This window comes from Uloborus diversus, unplaced genomic scaffold (genome assembly GCF_026930045.1).
Source record: "Uloborus diversus isolate 005 unplaced genomic scaffold, Udiv.v.3.1 scaffold_14, whole genome shotgun sequence".
In the NCBI taxonomy this organism is placed as follows: Eukaryota; Metazoa; Arthropoda; class Arachnida; order Araneae; family Uloboridae; genus Uloborus; species Uloborus diversus.
Genome location: NW_026558098.1, coordinates 2621842 through 2643845, shown reverse-complemented (window position 1 = coordinate 2643845; position 22004 = coordinate 2621842). Strand labels below are relative to the sequence as shown.

General features: G+C 31.9%; 1 protein-coding gene across 1 annotated transcript in view; it reads right to left on the bottom strand.

The window, feature by feature from the left end:
- LOC129232796 (RRP12-like protein) overlaps positions 1-22004 on the bottom strand; it is a gene marked incomplete at its 3' end in the record, with an annotated part of 50700 nt that overhangs the window by 17774 nt on the left and 10922 nt on the right. Inside the window, 5 exon segments of the mRNA XM_054866897.1 lie at positions 4701-4847; positions 10107-10218; positions 12989-13065; positions 18649-18775; positions 21754-21901. Of these exon segments, the coding sequence (XP_054722872.1) occupies positions 4701-4847; positions 10107-10218; positions 12989-13065; positions 18649-18775; positions 21754-21901 (611 nt within the window).

The following is a 22004-nucleotide window of genomic DNA, read 5'->3' as shown; positions in this document are numbered from 1 at the left end:
ACTTAATCTGCTACCCTCAGACCCTCAGCTTTGATCTCCCCTGGCTAATACTTTGCTTTGATATTTTAATTTTATCATTTTATTAAATTTTACTAATTTTCTTTTACTTCTCAAAGCAAACACAAAATAAAAAAAAAAATTGTTCCTCTTTTTCTTAATTGACTTACACATAAAATAATCAATTAAAAATCATCAAACCACCTTCTTAAAATCAGAAATTACAGCAAGCTACAGGCCTAAAAGGGGATCTTAAGTTCTAAGATACGGTAAATATTATCGATGATTCTTTACATTCCTTACAATTATATTACTCATAACAATTCCCAATACCTAACACATTTAAATTAATTTATTTGGAGTGTTTTATTTTTATTTTGTCAGCTAATAAGTATTTTATTATTATTATATTAAAAAAAATTCCACTATCTTTCATTTCTTCATACTATTACTTGCTGTGTCCATTTCTTTCTGCACAGATTTTTTTTTTAATGATAACTTTATGTATTACAGTAAAATAATGGAATTCAAAATATTACGATTCACAAGTGCTGTTTTTTATGCTATTTAGCATGAAAAATTGGGAACAATAGACTGAAGTTTATTTAAAATGATAAATTTCATGAACAACGAGTTATCAACGGAATAGAATTTTTTCCTATTTAGGATGCTCATTCTTTTTTAAAGGCTTCTCTTTTAATGGGAGAAATGGAGAGCAATGCAAAAACTGAAATGAATTAAAATTTTAGTGACGTGTGTTCTTTGGTTAGTATTTGTTTTCTAGCTACAAAATTCAAATAGTCAAGCATCTAGATATTGCTTTATATTTCTTAATTATGGACTTGTTTAAAATAACAAAGGAAAGAAGTTTGCATCTTATGCTTTAGCTAACTAAAAATTATGCAAAATAAATCTATACAGTGAAAATATTAATTAAAAAAAAGTTACATTGAAATAAACTATAATAAAACCTAAATGCAGTTCTTGTCTGTGAAATTTCTAATCTCTCAGCAACAAATTCAATTTGTTTTTCCAACAATTATTTACCTTATTTAATCTTTTTCTAACATACAGTCAAACCTTGATATCTCCAACCTCCTTACCTCGAAACCCTTGATGTCTCGAACAAAAAATTTTACCCAGCATTTTCTATAAAAACCCCAATGTATTTTCAATAGTTCTCAAAATTTACTTTTCGAAACCCTCGATATGTCAAAATTTTTGCACAGAAGCAAGTTTCAATTGTCGTTTTGCTTTGGCAATTTTTGTAGTAAAACCAATTCCAAGGACAATTGCTTGACGTTTTTCATCCTTTTTCTTGGAAATATTGTGAATAGGTGATTGGGGCAAGATAATAGGCAAGTGTTGGTATAAGGGAGGGTCTTTATTTTCCCCAGAATTTAAAACCTTTGTGCATTTCTCTCGAACATGTTGTCCTCTTTGAGGAAAGGGGTTCGATTTTTCGTCCGTCAGTTTTAGAGCGAAAACGGAAAATGCGTTCCTCATTTTCATCATTCTGATTTTTTAACTCCTAAAAAATGGCTGCTGATAACTTTTTGAATGTGAGGTTACTGGTTGAAGATAAAATTAGAATTTTTAAATTTTAGGCGGAAAAAACCAAGTTGAAATTGTAGTTAATTTCAAAATCTCAGCCTGTGCTCTTTCGACAAGTATAAAATTTCAAATCTAGTGAAATATTGAAGACTACTTTATTGATTGTTATTCAAAGTGGTCCCGTAGTACATATATAAATGCATATAGCGTAAGTGTGAGTAATTGTGAGTTACTAGTGTAATTTTTTTTACACCTTGATAACTCGAAAACTCGATATCTTTTTTTCCCATTCCAAGAGATTTGACAGGGTGGCGACAGGAACGACGAAAAAAAGTTCCCTGACTTTTCCCTGATTAAGTTCATTGAATTTCCCTGATTTACACGTTACCATGGATAATGGTTTTCTTCCTTTACCCTACCTGAAAACCATTGCATATTAAATAAAATGCAGTGTTTAAAACGTTTTAAGCTGTTATTTAAAAACATATTTTGAAAAAAAGCTTTTTTTTTTAGCAAAAATTGTACTACGAAGAAATATTATAAGAAATCTAAAACAAATACTCTTTACTTCCAGTAACCTGTTAACATAAGAATTCTAAGAAATTATTAAACCAACTCTTAAAGACATATCTAATTATGATAAAACTAAAAAAAAATTATTTGGATATAATTTTTAACTGAATTTTCAAGCAGCATAATTGTCGCTGCGAGAATAACAAGTAATTGTGAAAGTATAGAACTAATGCAGTTTTACTTACGTAAATAATGAACATATTTATGTGAAACAAATTGGAACCTTTTTAAACAACCAGTCATATTGAGCTATTCTCTAATCAAGAACTTAGGTTTTAATGAAGGAATACAGCATTTTAACTATTAAAAAATAGTAAAAATATTTACTTATGTACACAACTCAATTTCAAATGATTTCATTATTAGTCGAAAAAAAAATCTTTTGTAACCAACTACATTGAAATGTAAAAAAACAATAATTAATTTGGTTTTAAAATAAAAGAATTTTAAAGTCTGAAAAAAAAAACCCTTTGTATAATCTAAAGCGACAGCAAATAATAAAATGGCAAAAAACAAAGTTGATTTTCATTTAACATTCAATTTCATCAATTAAATCGAAAATGCCAAGTGAAATACATTTTAAGCTCTTAGCAGTATCAATTAAAAAAAAAAGATTTTTTCTTAAAATTGTGATTATAGTACGCTAGCTACTTCAAGACAATGAGTAAAGGCAATGGAGCGAAGTCTTTAATGGCGGCTTCCTCTTTGCCTTTAGGGTTGTTTATTTTACGTAGCATAGAACGCCTGGCAGAAAAATTCAAACTACATAAAATAAACAACTTTACAGATACAGAAGCTTAGGAAGTTTATCCTGTGGTTAATAACTTAAGATTCAATACTTAGATCTTAAGGGAAGAAATGCACAAACATGTGTCAATGTATAATCGCACCTCAATAATTTTACTTTTTTTTTAACAAATAATTGGCGGAAAATGCATAGGAAATAAAGGTATTTAATTTTGCAAAGCAAAAAAAAAAAAAAAATTTTGTCTTCATTTGATCAATTTTCCCTGAATTTTTATTATGTTTTCGAAATTCCCTGACATTTCCCTGATCAATAAAGTTCCCTGACTTTACCCTGATCTGTCGCCATCCTGTTTGAGATATCGAGGTTGTACTGTATATGTATATTTTTTAATTTGATTTTTAAAAATTTATTTATTTTCTTTTTCTTGTGAGCATACAATATTTAGGCTAGCACTGACGTTTCAAGGTCATGAAAATGTTAACAACTAATATTAAATCCAATCCTATCCTATCTGCAAGCACTGTCCCCATTCACAACAAACCCCGGATCATGTTTACAATTGACAGGCCATTATTCGCTCCCCCCTCCAACTTGGAGAACCACCAATTGAAATCCTCTACAACAGCCATCGGGCTCCAGAATCAGCAGATTTTGTCATCAAGACTTTTGGAAGCATCTAAATGTTTCACACTCTGTACTTCATTAGACACGACAACAACAGTAGCAGCAAAAGAAAGTTTTTAATGACAACAAAGAAATGCAGCCAACTTTCTACCAGATATTGTCTCTCCTTTATTTCAAATCAAATCATGAAGGTGACAGGGCCATATTCATGGGTGCCACTCTAAAAATTGGTCAGGACTGAAAAGCACGTGGCTCCATTTCGCGACACCAAAATGTCAGCGCTTAGTTTGTTTGATGTTTTAGACATATATAATGCTAATTTTTGATGCTGTAACTATATAGTAAAACCAAATGGTAAGATTAAGTAAAAATTAAAACCTAAATAAAAAATAACGTATCATTGTCCAAGATTTTTAGGAGGTAAAAGCAGAAAAAGAACCTAATAATAAAATGCAATAAAAAAACTTACTATTTGCTACTGCAGAAAAAAAGCTTCAGATTTTATAGTTCATGTTACATAAATAGTTCATATTTCATACAAAAAAATAGTAATTAAAAAAAATTCAGGTATGAGATTCTTGGCTATAAGATGCATTTTGATAAAACTTTAATAAAATTTCCCAGATTAAGATAAGAATGGTTGAAATCAACAGATTGAGTGACTTTTTTAATTATTTTTTGGGGGAAAAAAACAGCTTATCTTTTTAACTTTAGCAGATGGGCCAGTTTTTTGTCCTCAGAAGAATAAGACCTTTTTTGAGAGTGAGAAATTCAAAAGTAAAGATTTGTTTCATCTATAAAAATCATTTTGAACATGAAAAAAAAATCCGATGGCCGAAATTTTTGAAAAGACGGAATTCCGTCCCTTGGACGGAAGTGTGGCAACCATGGCCATATACAAGGAATGGGGGCTCTTAGCCCCCCCCCCTGAAAAGTTCAGTTTGACATTTAAATGTTTGTTTATGTTTAAAAACTTCCAAAAAATCTTGTTCCAAAACTCAAATGTCTTTCATATGTATATTAATTGCACAAAACGCTTTCATAACAGATAACCAGACAACTTGAACATTAGCACAAATAGCGCTAAGCACCGCATGAAAGTTTTTAAACCTTCCCTGAAATTATTTTCTGGTTAAGGCCCTGAAATGTGACAAATGATTTCTTCTTAAACCATCAACAGTATCGATAATAACGAGCCAAGTACCTTCGGTTTATGGTGAATGACATACTCCAAGACGCATCTCAAGACACTCTTGTAGTTGACACCTCCCTCCGCTTCTTCTTCCTCTTCTTCCGATTTCAGGGCCCGAGCGCCATTTCCTTTCAAGAAGGAGCTGAGAATGAGCAGCGACTGAAAGGAGAACATATTAAACAAAAGAGGCAATCAATGTTAGAGTCATTTTAACTCCTCTATAGGCATGTTTTACAGGGTTTGCACCCAATTTCAGAAATAAAATGAAGGAGTTTTGGAGGAGTTTTGAAGGAGTAAAATGAGATTTTGAAGGAGTACTTTTGGGCTATCCTTAAATGGAACAGCCCAATGGAATAACACTTTTTCATACACATTCGAGATTCGACCCCCTTCCCCTTCGTCACACTTTACGTTTCTCCTCCTCTTGCCACATGTCATATTTTTCATGAACATATTGTTATAACTGTGATGTCACTTTTTGTCACCCTCTCTCTTCCCCTTGTCACAATTTCATTAGCCTGTCTCTTCCTTAAGACGTGACATCAGATGTGGGTGACCCTTTTTACTACATCATAACTGCAATTTACTAAACTAAACAATTGTCTTTTTTAACACAACCACTTAATATGGTAGATCTGCTTATATATTTTTAAATATTTAAATAATAATTAGACAACCTGAAGTTTGCTACTTTGGTGGAGGGATAAAATAATCACCATAAAACTTTAAAAAATGGCCAAGCATCATTTAAGCATGGTTAACTTTCACTTATGAAATGTCTTAGTCATTTAATAATATTTTCACCTTCAACTTTTATGACTCAGCTATAATCAATTTGTTAATCACATCTTTATGAAAAAAAAATAAATACTACATTAAAATCACCCTTGTGATGAAGTTAGTTGTCGATCGAAGTATTTTAAGTTACTCTCATAGAGGAAGATTATGTAGTCTTGAACTAAGAAAGAAGGAGTTTTGAAGGAGTTCAATCCAAAATGAAGGAGTTTGAAGGGCCCTTCAAAAAAATTTCCTAAATGAAGGAGTATTGGAGGAGTTTTGAAGGAGCATATGCACCCTGTTTTAAGCACTGAAAATAGAAAATGTGTCTGAAAAAATAGTCAACTGCATTTAAAAGCTTTGAGGCTTTAAATAAAAATTTAGCATCACAGAAAATACAGGGTTTATACTCATTTTCAAATGTGAAAATTAAGGACATTTTAAGGACTCTCAAAATATTTTAATGACCCATCAGAAATAATTAGCTAAGTTTATGTACAACATTTCAAAGTTTTCCAGTTGGGCAAAGTACTTGATACGTATTATATACAGGGTGTTTCAGGTAAATGTTTCAGAACTCCTAAGAGTTATGCCAAGTTTCAATACAATCCGAGACAGGGAGTTGGGCGACTTTTTTCTTTATTGACTTGTGTATTTTTTCTAAATTAAATTTAAGAACTAAAAAAAAATAGAAATAATGAATAAAATAAGCAGAGATAAAGTAGCATATGGTAAAAAACCTTCCAACAATAAAAATGATTAAAATATTTGCAGGATGCAAAAAGATAGAAATCTCAAACAAGGCATGCAATTTTCGGCGAAGCACGTGTTTGACGTCGTTGGCATCTTTTCCAAACATACATTTTTGGCAGATAGTGCAAAGGATGAACATTTTAGGGGGGAAGAGAAAAAGAAGAAAATAGGGACTTGACTTTTTCTACCTTGTAAAAAATTAAGGAAATTTTCAGAAAATTAAGGACTTTTTAAAGGTTTTTTAGGTACCTTAATTTTGCTTAATGAAATTAAAGGTTTTTTAAGGAAGTACGAACCCTGAAAATAGCGATAAAAAGCTATTGGAATTTTTAAAACATTACATTTGAATGTGTTTTATATACAGTACACTCTCGATTATCCGCAAGCGGATTATCCGCGGGGTGGATTATCCGCGAGTCAATTAACAATCAGGAACATGTATTTTCGCAACAAAAAGCAAATACCAATGGTTTTTTTTACGAAAAATTGTAAATTTAAACTCAGCTGTTTTTGTTTTATTTATTTGGTTATTTATTTATTAATTTTTTGGGGGGAGGGAGGGGGCTTTCTTCATTGTGCATACACTTTTTTGTTATTGACGGAAAGTTCCGTTGTGCAAAAATACAAAATATTTTTACTGCACTATATATATTTCAACTCTTTGTAAAAAGTATTATGTATCAGTGCAGCCGAGTTTTAGAGGAATCACAATTTTCAACCTTTTGTCCCTCATTTGAGTCTTTTTTGTGGTTTATCCGCAATTTTTATTATCCGCGGCAACTGTGCCACCCAATTCCGTGGATAATCGGGAGTTTACTGTATATATATATAAATATAAAGCCTCAAACAATCTCTCTTTAAGAAATAAAAAAAAAAGTACACCATCTCTTATTTCCAGGCTTCTTTCTTAAATGTCGACATTTATTTCAAACCTCCATAATAATTCCACTCCTCGACGAAATGTCATAGAGTATTTTCATGTCTTGAAGAAAATCTAACTGGCAGTTTAAGGTACCAAGTTTTCAGCCTGTTATCTATTGGTAATTTTCTAACACAATGAGCTATTTAGAGGTGAATGAAATGCTACCATGGATTACAGAACATAAGATCCCAGTACAGCAAGCAGAGACCTAGCTCAAGTTATTATGCTTTAAACACTTATTTTCATGAAATAACTAGCTGTACCCGACGCGCGTTGCTACGAAAACAAAAAAATACATCATTATACTGATTTTCATGACAATCGTTGAACGGCGCAGAAGTTGCTACTCTGCAGTGCCACCTGGTGGCCAGTGGCTTCAATGAGCCTATTATGCACCTTCTCCGTGGGAAAATACATATATATAGCAATTTTCATAATAATCAGTCCCGGTATCGAGTGAAGCCGTGACTGTACTCAAATTTTGTACTCACGCAGTTTGCAAGATCAATCCATCGCTAAAAATATCAAATAGAAAAAGTTTTAAATCCCCCCGTTGCCATAAAACAATAAAGAAAGAATTTATTTGTTCAAACTCAAGAAAAATGGCAACAGTTAACTTCTTATCAATGAGATCTTTCACGCGAATTCATTTCTGCAGTCGATAATTTTATTCATATTTATCCAATGGATTGTGACTTAAATTGGAATAAAAAAGGAACTATCGATGGTTTTTTTTTTTTTTCGAACTGGTCTGTAAACATTCCCAGTACCAAAAATGACAAACGGTGAAAGTTTCAGCCAAATCTGCCGGGTAGTTTTTGAGTTCATGGCTGACATACAGACAAACATTCATTTTTATATATATATATAGATTTAAAAAAGGTTTATGTTACATTTTCCTTTACATGCCTTTTTTGAAAAGAAAAAAAAACTTTTTTTTTTTGATTTCCCCAAGCAGCCCTTTTATTATAGAAGCAGCACAACATTTTAAAAGGTTAATTTGCAATAATCACTTTTATAGGCCTAAGAGTGATAAAGCATTTATCTTTCAATTTTATTATTATAACTGATTTTTAGCACGGAAACAATTTTGAAACATACAATATAATTACATAGTAAAAATTACTTTAAAAATCGCCATAAAGAATGTTGTATAAATATATGAATACCCCCCCCCCAAAGGGCGCCCATATAGGGGGGGCTCAAGCCCCCACGTAGAAATTAGAACTTCCTTGCTTTTAGTACTTTTTTCTTTTTAAAAATGTAAAAACATTTCTTCTCCAGTTGTTAATGAAGAAGTTGCTAAAAATTTCAAATTTTAAAGACTCTAATGTGTCCTGAAAGCGGTTTTCATGGGGAAAATATCTGATCCCCCCCCCTCCCTTACAATTTTGCATATGGGAGCCCTTGCCCCCCCCCCTTTTTTTTACATACACAAGGATTGAATAAATTTTTATGCACTCACACATACAACAAGAAGGATTTGATGTAATATTCAAAAAAGAAAAACAAAAACACGCATAAATTTTACGAAGCATTTTATAAAAGAGTACATAAGACCAATTACAATAATTTTGAGAGCTTTATCTTTTTCCTGATCTTAATTCTTTACACAGTTCAAAATTGAGGACAATTTTTTTTTTGTTTTAAATTTTTAGAACAGGCGGCCACAAATTGCCTAAAATTTTCTGAAGAAGACTTCTTACATCAATTTCATACATTTTATGAAATCAAAGAAACATTTTATCAAGTGATACTTTGCACCTGTCTGGCGCAGTATTTTTCTAAACATTGTGAGCAGTACCACAAAAAGAATGTCATTTCAATGTTTATAAGGGATATTAAACAATAGCATACTTGCCAACCTACGAAGAAAAAAAAAACAGGAGATTCCACTGGAAGTATATAGTTGATTTACGAGCGACATATCTTCACAACAGAATTATTAAATTATGCTTTTAAATAACATGAATGTTAAATTTAAAGTGAAATATGGGGATTCTTTGCAGATGAAAGCTAATTGGTAGCAGCAAGAAAAACATACTGCAAAGGAAAAACTAAATAATAAGGAGTGAATTTGCTTAAAGTTTCATACATTCTCCAGTCTCTACCAAAAAAGTAGATAGAAAAAATTTAATTACTACAATTGGAAAAACAAAAATCAATATATAATGAAAATAAAATACAAATTAAGTAGGTATAGGGTAGCACATGTTAAAATCACTTCAAACTTTCAAAATAATTGAAATACTTTCAAGATGCAAAAGGATTGAAATTGGCTGCAATTTTCGGCAAATCAAGTCGCTTCGTTGGAAAGCTTCTTAAAGAAAAAATTCTTTTACTAGATGAGTTAATTGGAACAATTCCTTTTCCCTGACATTGATAAACTAGAAAAGAGCGCCATCTACTGAGAAGAAAGCGAAACTTTTTGATGATTGACTAAAAAACTGCAAAAACAGGAGAAAATCGTAAAAAACGGGAAACCTCGGGAAGGAAGCAAAAACGGGAGTCTCCCGTTAAAAACAGAAGAGTTGGGAAGTATGCAATAGAACAGCAGAGAAAAACTGAAAACACTCAATAATTCATTGCTGTTTCTTTAGACAAGTTGCATTATCTGCTACTGATTCAAAAACGAAGAGTGTGTACAATAAAAACAAAAGAAAAATATTGAGTTGAAGATAAATTAAAGCAAGGAAAATTATAAATGTTCAGAAATTAATTTTTTCTTGACACAACCGCTTGTCAGTACTTTTTTAATTAGTTCTTAATGGTCGGATCATTAACTTGAAAATGAAAGATGCTCAGATGTGGTGGTGAGGATTTAATGGGTTAGGTGCTTTATCAAGTGGAAGCAAAATTTAGATGATACTGTGTTTTTTTTTTTTTTTTTTTTTTCAAGGCCAAAATTTAGGTCATTTGTCTTTTTTTTTTTAAGCAAACCCCTCAAAAAAAAGAAACATACTTACATTTCTAAGAAGAGCACAATGATCTGACTTCATGTACTTGGGATTAAGCAGTATTTGCATTATTGTCTTGCATACCGTCTTGAAATGCAGTTTTAAAACCGCCTCATTCAACCTACAAAGTAAACCATTTCAAAATCATTACAAATCAATTTTATTGATTGATCTCTTAGCAATTTACGTTTTGATACTCCAGCAAAACACTTTACTGTTTTCTTCTTCAGGGTGGAGACAGGAACTGTGAAAAAAAGTTCCCTGACTTCCCTGATTAAGTTCACCAAATTTCCCTGATTTACGTTACCAATGACAATAGTTTCCTTTCTTAGCTCTACTTGAAATCCATTGCATGTTTGTATAAAATGCAGTATTTTAAACGTTTTAAGTTGTGTAAAGTTGTTGAACTAAAGATATATTTTAAAAAGATGCTACTTTTTTAATAAAATGGTTTAAAAAACACATATCAAGCCAATTTTTTGAAAAAAAAAAAAACCTACAAAACAGTAGGTATATTAAATTTTTCTACATGGAAAGATTATAGAAAATTTTTTAAAAAAAACTTTACTTCCAGAAACCACTTAACATAAGAATTTTAAGAAACTATTAAAATCACTCTTAAAAACATATGTGTATTTATGATAGAACTAAAAAGTAATTGAAATTATTTTGAACTAAATTTTCAAACAGTATAATAATTGTTGCAAGAATAACAAGTAATAGTGAAAGAATAGAAGCAATGCAGTTATTCTTTAATAACTAATTGACATATTTATGCACAACAGATGAAATCATTTGACATCCATTCATAGGGAGCTTTTTTCTAATCAAGAACATAGGTTTTAATGAATGAATACAGCATTTTAACAATAAAAAAATAAAGATATTTACTTAAGTACACAAGTTAACTCTTATTTCATATGATTTCAGTATGTAACGAAAAAAATTTTATATTGCTTTCGTACCAAACGACTTGAAACGAAAAAAAAAAACAGAACAAAAAAGCAATTAATTAATTTCAAAATACTTAAAAGAAGAATACAACTTGGTTACAAAATATAAGAATCATTTAAATTTGAAGAAAAGAAAATTCTTATAATCAGCAACAACAACAAATAGTATAACGGCAAAAAACAAAGTTTTTTTTAACTGAAAGTTCAATTTTAGCAATTAAATTAAAAGCGCAAAGTAATAACTTTTAAGCTTTTATCAGTATTAGTTCAAAACCAAAGACTTCTCTTGAAATCGTGATTACAGTGAGCTAATTACCTCGAGACAATGGAATAAAGGCAAAGGAACTAAGGCATTAATGAAGGCTTCCTCTTTGCCTGTATGGTTTTACCTAGCATTAAAAGCATGAAAAGAAATTTCAAGCTAGGTAAAATAAAAAAACCTAACAGACACAGAAGCAATCTTAGGAAGTTCATCCTGTGGTTAATAAGTAAGATTCAATTCTTTGACGTCGAGGAAAAAAGATGCACAAATTTGTGGCAGTGTATAACTGCACCTCTTTAGTTTTACTCTTTTTTTTTTTTGAATAGATAGTTGGCAGAAAATGAGTAGGGAATTAATGTACTTAATTTTGTAAAGCAAAAAAAAAAAAAAATTCCTTCATAAAATCAATTTTCCCTGATTATTTGCTCTTTTTTTGAAATTCCCTGATATTTCCCTCATTAATAAAGTTCCCTGACTTTTCCCTGATCTGTCGAAACCCTGTTCTTACTTTTCTGAACTACTTTTACATCCATTGTCCTAGAAAACAATCTAGTAAAAACATTTTGTAAACATTTAAGGCTCAGAACAAATAGATTTTGCATTGGTAGAATCCATGTTAATTCAACAAGGGGCGTAACTGGATGGTCTCTGTTTTTTTTTTTTTTTTTTTTTTGAATTTAACATATGTTAAAATTCATTAAAAAATTAATACTTTTTTTTTTGCCCAAAAAAATTTTTGAGTCGAGATACAGGTCACCAAAGATGGCGTTTCGGGTATCATTTCTCACTTGTGATTTTCGGCAAAAGCTTTTAAGTTTTTTATCTCTAGAAAGGTGCAACATATTTTGTTGTGGTTTGTTTTATTTAAAAGTTGTTTTTTTTTAAAGATATACATCATTTTGATAGAAGAGATTAATTCCCCCCCTCCCCAGTCTTTAAAAAAAAAGAAAAAAAATCACTTTTTAAAAATTTCCTCAAAATTGCCAATTTTTAATTTTTAATTTTTTTACTGTTGATCAGTACTACTGAGCATTACTTTCCCCGAAAAGGAGAGCTTCCACTTTTTCGTTTCACAAGTTTTAGAAGCATTTAAAAAAACTCACAGATTTTTGCATTAATTTTAACTACAGAGCAGGGCCATATGCAAGAGGGTGGTTTAAAGTGTCCAAACCCCCTCTGAAATTTTTCATCCAAAAAATGCTTTCCATTATTTATTTAATTTTAGTGACAAAATAATATTGTTGTTATTATTATTATTATTATCACTTCAATTTTATTTGTGAAATGAAATTTGTATTAGTGTGACTGAAAAATTGTATCGCATTTTGTAAGATTGTTGGTGATATTTAGAGAGCAAACTATTGAATCACATTAAAATTGCCAGTAATGGGGAAATGACATTTTGTTTAATTATTTTGTGCGTATGTGTGTGTATGTTATTGGTGTAGAGCGGAACTTTTCTAACAAGACAACAATAATAATTTAAAATAAAGAAATAATAAATAAATGAAAAATATATTAAACAATAAAATTTTTTTCAAAAATGAATAAAATAAAAAAAGGCGAAAAATAAAAAAGGGATGAGATTTTTTTTGAAGGGGGGTGGTGCACCATCAAACAGGGGGTATGGGCACCCCTGAAACATGGGGACTACATTTCAATCCGAAGGAGCTTACCTCCTGGCCAACATGGAGAGCAGGCATATGACGGCCGTCAGAGATTCGTCCGTCTGGACAATGTCCAGAGTTGTCATCTAAAAAGGAAATGTCCATGTTAGTTTTGCGCAAAACATTGCTAATACACCAAATGACATGCAGGGTCTATGCATCTGCATAGAGCTGATTTAAGTTAAATGCATTCTATTCTAAATTTTCTATTTAAAAGAAAGGTTATTGTAGTATATGAGCAACCAGAATTTCATCTGTAGAGATCTGGCAGCCCAATACAAAGAAACAAAGAATATATATAAAAATGCAAATGTAAACATTATTCCTCCAGGTAGTTTTAGGAGGGTGCTGGGTCCTCCCCTTTTCTAGGCAGCTTTCAATGCACTTTTCTTGTACTTTTGAAGTTTAAAAACAACACTGGATTACAAAGGCAAAACTTTTTTTCTCAAAAAAAAAAGAAAGAAAAAAAAAGGAGGGGAGGGGGACCATAATTCCCTCATTTCCATTGTTTACAAGAATGATATGCAAAATATAGTAATAAGTAATAAGAATAGTTATTATAATTCAATTTAATTTAATTTGCAAAATAAAACAGTATTTGAAAACTGGTATTCATAACAGTTATAAATCTATATATATAAAAATGAATGTTTGTCCGTATGTCATCCATGATCTCAAAAACTACCCGGCAGATTCGGCTGAAACTTTCACCGTTTGTTATTTTTGGTACCGGGAATGTTTATGGACCGGTTCGAAAAAAATCCGATCGATCGTTCCTTTTTTATTCCAATTTAAGTCACAATCCGTCGGATAAATACGAATAAAATGATCGGCTGCAGAAATGAATTCGCGTGAAAGATCTCATTGATAAGATGCCATTTTTCTTGAGTTTGAACAAATAAATTCTTTCTTTATTGTTTTATGGCTTTTCATGCAACGGGGGGATTTAAAACTTTTTCTGTTTGATATTTTTAGTGATGGATTGATCTTGCAAACTGCGTGAGTACAAAATTTGAGTAGAGTCACGGCTTCACTCGATACCTGGACCGATTATTATGAAAATTGCTATATATATATATGTATTTTTCCACGGAGAAGGTGCATCATATGCTCGTTGAAGCCACTCGCCACCAGGTGGCACTGCAGAGTAGCAACTTCTGCCCCGTTCCACCGATTGTCATGAAAATCAGTATAATGATGTATTTTTTTTGTTGGCCTAGCAACGCGCCTCAGGTACAGCAAGTTTTCAAATGAAATTTTAGCTACTGTAAGAAACCTATTTTCTCACTGATAGATCTGAGTTTGATGTAAATATGAATCCAAAGAAACTCAACTTTATTAATATTTATTACACAATTATTCATTATTAATGTTTATTACACAATTATTCATTATTAATATTTATTACACAATTATTCATTATTAATATTTATTGCATAATTTATTACACTATTTTATTATTTAAGAAAATAATGCCTATTGAAAAATATTTGGGGTTTTTATGCACTTGGAATTGAATAATAAAAATCAATGAAATTACTAATAATGAATAAAAGAACACAGCTGCCAGCATGTATTTTAATATGAAATCTTACAAACAATGTATTCCATGGCTTTATTTTTTAACCAACACACACCAAACCATTAAAATTTAAAGCATTACAGTATTTGAATCTTTCCTTGTAATTTTTCTGTACTTTTATCTACAAAAAGAAGAAAAAGAAAGGAAAAAGAAAAAATAGCATTAATTTACAAAAGAAAAATATAGGGTTAAAACAAGTTATTAGTTTTAAAAAGGCAGGCTTGCGCTTTTAATGATTCAAAAATCAAGGATACAAATGTGTACTTTTGAAACACAGTTTAATATTTTTTTGTAAGGATCACCATTAATATGAATCCTCACAAATATTCTTTTGGAAGAAATTAATAGCTTGTTAATCATACTTTGTCATTTGCAAAATTAATAAAGCTTTCTGCTTTTACTGAAAGTACTGTTTGACCGCGGATTGTATGTAATTGGGCAATCTGCCAAGTCACGACTATTCCATCTGAATGAATCTAGCAGGGGAGAAGAGAAAATAATGATGGGATTTTGATGCACGCGTTTTATAATGTCACTAGTGCCCCCCAAAGCAGAATACTTGACGATGTTCTGCAACGTAAAATCATTTGACCACAATTGTTCAAAAACTAAATCAAAATCCTTTCATACAGTTTTTTTTTTTTTTTTTTTTTTTTTTTTTTTTTCAGTTTTTATAACTTCACCGCTGCTATGCATTTCTGTAGAACCTAAACCGATTGAAATTCTAGAAAAATATTTTACATGCTTTCTAAAATGCATAAAAAGAGCAAAGATACAAAATTTTCTAAAAATCTGAGCCCAGAGGTGTCAAACCACGTTCTTTTGGTTAATTTTACATGGCATAAAAGATAAATTAAAATAATGTTAATAAAGAAATAAATTTCCGAAATAATAAGTAAAACGAGTCGAATTAGGGTAGCAAATAATAAAACACTTCAAAACATTCTAAATAACTGAAATATTTTCAGGATGCAAAAGGATTGAATTCTCAAACAAGACACGCAATTTTCGCCGATGGACGTTGGCATGTACTCAAAACATACATTTATGGAGGCAACTGCAGCGGATGAAGGTCGATTGAGAAAAGAAAGAGAGAACCAAAAACGCTAGAAAAATCAGAATCTTTTCAGATTTAAAATATGAAATTTCTGCAGAAGCTGCAGATTTTCTACAAATATTTTCCAGCTCAAGATAGAACTTTGCAAAAATTCTGCAGATTTCTCTAAGCTAAAAGTAAATCTTAAGTTCTTGCAGATGACTTATAGAATTCAACATTTTTTGTGAGTTTTCCACCGAATTGTTGTAATTTCCTAGACTTTTAGATTTTCTTCTAATTTAAAGAAATCTACAGAATTTGTGCAAAATTTTATCTTGAGTTGGAAGATATTTGCAGAAAAACTGCAGTTATTTACTGCAGAAATGTCACCGAAATCTGTAGAATTTCTGCAGAAAATTTGTCTGAGTTTTTCTCTCACATTTGAGCAGAATTGTTCTGCAGCTCAGGCATCTGTTCTGCGACGTACGTCGCAAATTTAGTAGTATTCTGCTTTGGGACTAGTGCCTTATTCATTTATTGCATTCTCTAAAATAAAATAAGGGAAAACAAAAATAGTTACCATGGAAACAACAAAAATTAAAAAAAAATATATTTTCATTTCAATCAGGAACGTAAAAGCAAAATGGTAAGCTCAAAACTTTGTTGTGAATAAATAAATCAATTCCTTTCTGCCGTGAGAATACAGATCGAATATACTTTAGATTTAAAAAAAATGTTGCTGAGAACAAATATTCATTTTTACAAAACTAAGGCTAAATGATAGAGAGGCAAAAGTGCACATCTGTAGCAAATCAACTAACACCCCTATAAAGTAATAGACACGTCTATTTCCGCCTATAAACCGGATATTAGCCTTTCCATGTAATCGATGGTCACACAGTACTTTAATTGGAACTTAAGTTTTCATAAGTTGCTAACTCAAAAGCTTGGAAAAACTTGTTCAAAAACAATAGTTATTTTTCTTCGTAAGTTCTTGGAGATTACTGTAAAATTCTTTTGAGAAAGTGCACTTTTAATAGAATAGAAATGCCTTCTTATCAAAAAGTGTCCTGCCCTCTTTACTTTCTTCAGAATCTAATATATAGAAGAAAGTATTGGATTCGTGCAAATTTTTGAATTTCAAATTTTGACGGATTCGAATGTTTTGAGGTGTGCCGAGTCCATTTCGACCATTTTCGGAAAAAGTCTGTCTGTCTGTGTGTCACACCAGTTTTTTGTGGACACTCTACAGCAAAAACTACCACACAAAATTGAACGAAATTTGGCACACATATGTGCCCCTATGTGAACTTGTGCCCATTGGTTTTTCTCATGAATTCCTCTAACGGGGGTGGAGCAATGAGACGTTTCTTGAGTTATGCGTGCCTGTTATACCCCAGGAAGTAACTGGCTGAATCAAACAAAATTTGGTCCATATGTTGCCCCTTATAGGTGCAGGTGCTGATTCAATTTTGGTGTCAATAGCTCAAACGGGGGCTGAGCTATAGAACGTTTTTTGTCGTCAATTGTGACTGCTGTATCTCAAGAAATAATGAACAGAATCAAACAAAAATTTATCGGCAAGTAGCCCTTAGAGGGTATAGGAGCCAATTCTATTTTGCCGTCAACAGCTGAAAAGGGAGTGGCGCAATCCAACCTTCTTTTTTTTCCATTGTGAGTGCCAAATGTCAAGAAGTAATGCTACGTTCTTGATGAAATCTCGAATAAATGTGAATCCATATGTAAACAGGTGTTGGTCCAATTTTGGCGCCAATCGCTCCAAGAGGGGCATTTTTTTTTTTTTTGTATGTGAATAAAAATAGCTTTATAATTACAATAAGAAAGATAAATCGTAATAGACTGTCGTCTGCGTATTTCGCGTGATTTTAATTGCTGGAAAATGACCAGAAAATCTCGATGATTTAAACCTTTTAACTGTTGCCATCTTGTGTTTGTTAACAAATAAATGTTTGTAATTATTTTAAGCAAGGTTTTTAAAGTAATTTTCAATTTTCATTCTTTGCTTTTGAGATAAATCGGGAATTGGGATGGTCGTCAAGTTTTTGCATGTTTGATTTTGTTTTTGTTGGGAATATTGCTTCCTTGTCAAGCATGGGGAAGGATCAGAATTATGAGAAAGATATAGAAGCAAGTTTCGTGATGGCCACAACATACTAGTTTTGATATGGAGGATACACATGATACATTAACAAACTAACAAGAACAGCCGAGTTCAATCAATGAGTGTTCATTAGAGCTCAAGCAGTCCAATATATTTTGGCCATTTTGCAAGGCTCTGAAAAGGTACCCCATTCATTAAGAATGGGTACCGTATTTTCCAGCGTATAATCCGCGGATTATCTGCTAAAAAAGGCAAAGTTTATGATGCGTGGATTATACGCAGCCGCGGATTATCTGTGATTTTTTTTATCCCCTCAACACCAACGCATTGAACTTCAATATTTTTACAGTACTATTCACCGATCCAGCCCGTACGCCGACTGAATGTTGTTTATTTTACGAAGCATGCACGTTCTTCATCGCTGCCTGCCCGTATGTTGGTTATTTTACGTTGCTTGAATGTTCCTCTTGGCGATTCAGGTCATGTAAAATAAGCAACATTACAGCGAAATAGGTAGCCATTTGCACAAGATTAGACCATTTGCTCCTTTGTCTTGACTCTGTTTTTCAAGCAATTAGCGAACTATAATCAAGATTTCAAGAAGAAATCATCATATTTTAGATTATATTTCAGATTAATTTTGATTATGCCTTCAAAGTAATTACTTTTTCACGTTTTCAGTTTAGTTGCTCAAATGGTATGTTAAATTGATACTTTATCTTTTTACATCGTATTATCCGCGGATTATACGCCGTCGCGGATTATACGAAGCTTTTTTTTCTTCAGGACAATTTTAGGACCTGCGGATTATAGGCCGCCCGCGGATAATACGCAGGAAAATACGGTACTTTCAAGGGTAGTATTTAAAAAAAAAAGTTCAAAATCATCTTTTGAACAGGAATTAATGTTTGGGGTTGAGAAGAACTCACAAGGGCGGCGAAGTACTCCGTCTCTGTTTCTTTTCCATCCTTCATCTTCAGGATGTCTGTCACGGCGGCTATGATGGCCAACATCTCTTTGTGCAGGAAAGAGTTGGAATTCCAGTTTTTCAGCAGCCTGGAGAAAGAAAAGAAGAAAAAAAAACAGTATGAAAAGTAAGTTAAAAAAAATACTGAAAATTACACAATATTAAACAATTTAAACAACCAAAGATCAATACAGAAACAGACACAAGTGGGCTTGTTCTGCAGCCCCTTCACAAAATGTCGAATCTTAAAAACACTTGTTTTACACAACTGATGGTCTTCAAAACAACCTCTATAGGAAATTGTCACTAAAAACGGCCTTTTTATAGTTTTTCAGGTATAAACTCGCTGAAAAACCAAATAATTGCACAATCATATGCCTTCCAAGCCATAAGTTTTGTGTGAAAAGCATTTTTTTCTGAGAAAGAGACTGGCCTTCAGATCTTATGATTTCAGACAAAAATGCAGTGCAAAAAATACTTATGTTTGAAAAATATTGAGCAAATTTCAAAAAAAAACTTTTGGTTCTTTAAAAATAAAAAATTTAGTATTGCTCTCACCTGTGTTTTTTTTATTCTATTTATAACACAAATGCTATATAAACCTAATCATATAGTTTTGATTTGATGTTAGTAAACTATTACAGTTACAAAGGCTTTTCTTTTACCAACATTAGGAATTATATACATTTTTTCTTTCCAATAAGGCTGCTAAAGATTCCTAGAAACCTTTTGCACACTTAATTGATTCCCTGATTCCCTCCAGACTTTCAAGTGCTTCCATTTTTTATCAAGACGCATGATGTCAATGGTAGAGAATTTCAATAATCAGTTTCCCACCAGTTGAGCACGTAAGATGCAAAATAAAATTAAAAAATATAACAAAATACAGAGAGATCAATTGTTATAACGGCCATTCCATGTCAAATCAATGCAGGGTGTCTCTTATCACTTATTAGAAATTTCTAAAATAAATCATTCCACATGTTTTATTCAGGGTTGAGTTTTTTGCTGGCAAAAAGGTATTTTTGCCGGGACAGTGGAAAAAACCATGGCAAAAATGGAAAAAATGGCAAAAACCTAATTGCAAATAAAGTAGCATTATAGTGTTCATCAAGAAATAGTGACAATATAATATAAATAATGCACTTTAATATTTTAGTTATGTCTCTCCATGTTACTTCTAATTTGTAAGGTGAAAAATAAATTAAAAACAAATGTTGGGATTGCAAAACTTAAGATTTTAAATGTTTGCTAAAACATTTTTTTCAGAATGAGCCAATTCCTTCAATGCTAAAATGAAGAATGTTTACTTAAGCTTAGTAAATTAATAAAAAAAATTGAATTCTAATTATACATATATATATACATATATTTAATCACTTTTTTTTTATTCCACTGAGATTTGTAAGTTATTTAATTAATAACAGAATATTTACTTGAATATAGAAAAATATTAACTTTTCCTCACTAAAGAAATAATGCATTTTTTCTCACATACTAGGAAAATGGATAGCCAAGAGAAGAATTTAAAAAGAAGAAAAAAAAAAGTTGATCAATATGTGCATTCTATATTCACTCTACTTTTTAGTGATACTAGCTCACTCTAAAGAAAATGGCAAAGCCTTTTATCAAAATCTTTTCATGCTTTTACTTTTATATAAAAGAAAAAAAAAACTGTCCGTAAGTTGTTAACAGAAAATCTATTTTTGCCACTGGCAAAAACTGGCAAAAACCTATTTTTGCCGGACAGTAAAAACTGTGGTTTTTTCAGCCTCCGGCAAAAACCTGCCAACCCTGGTTTTATTAATTGTCTGGAAAGAAGTTCAGTTTCAAAGAAAAATTTGAAAGTCTGAGCAACTTAAACCGTAGAGGTGATCGGAGTTTGTCAATGAAATGCTGTCGGAAAATCCAGAGGCATTCAGTATTAAAATTAAATGCCATAAATTGGGGACTTTGGGGAAAAGGGCGACATCAGAGTGTAGTGTAACAAGGTTTGATTGCAAATATTTTTAAAAATTTTATCACAAAAGAAAATTATATGGGTACAAAACGGGATGCCCACCTAGGCAGAGGAGGTCATGGCGCAGATTTCGTCATTGAAATTTTTAGGGGGGGGGTGGATGTTTTTTAAGGGAAAATTTACTTTTTGATAAGGGAAGTTCTTCCTTTGGGGGAGGGGGCTGAGCAAAATTTGGGGGGGCACCCCTGCTATATGAATAAAACCAAAGTACAATGAAACCTGTATAAGTTGACTACTTGTGGTGCAGTATTTTAGTGGTCAATAAAATGAGGTTGACGTATGAAACAGGATTCATTTCGTACTTGACAAAAGCAGTCAACTTAGACAGGTAATTAAGTTTACAGGTTTTAACCTACTGTATTTTAAAAATGCATTTTAATCAATGTAACGTCGACACTCTGCCAAAATCTTACTTTCGATCCCTGATATACAACATTTACCGTATTTTCCTGCGTATAATCCGCGGATTATCTGTGATTTTTTTTATCCCCTTAACACCAATGCATTGAACCTAAATATTTTTACAGTAGGATTCACCGATCGAGAACGTACGCCGACCGAATGTTGTTTATTTTACGAAGCATGCATGTTCTTCATCGCTGCCTGCCCGTATGTTGGTTATTTTACGTTGCTTGAATGTTCCTCTTGGCGATTCGGGTCATGTAACATAAGCAAGATTACAGCGAAATAGGTAGCCATTTGCACAAGATTAGACCGTTTGTTCCTTTGTCTTGACTCTTTGTTTTTCAAGTAATTAGCGTACTATAATCAAGATTTCAAGGAGAAATCATTATATTTTAGATTAATTTTGATTACGTCTTCAAAGTAATTACTTTTTCATGTTTTTAGTTTAGTTGCTCAAATGGTATGTTAAATTCAAACTTTATCTTTTTACATTGTATTATCCGCGGATTATACGAAGCTTTTTTTTCTTCAGGTCGATTTTAGGACCTGCGGATTATAGGCCGCCCACGGATAACACGCAGGAAAATACGGTACATTTTTGTTCAGAAAGGTAATTGAGAAGAAGTTATCCTGAGTGAGTACCTGTTGAAAGTGGGCAACGAACAGTTGGTGAACGCAGTCATGGCCGTCTCCCCGCCCACACTCATGGCCTCTTCGCTTTGGTCACATTGACTGTCTGTCGTCAGTTTGTTGTGGATGGCCAACTTCGCTTCTGTCAAATTCCCTTCACCTGCATTGAAACGCAACAAAGAACAATTACTCCAAACATTCCTTTTTCAGGGATGAGAGTGGTCAGAGAGCAAAAAGGAGGAAAAATCCAAAAAAATTTGGTA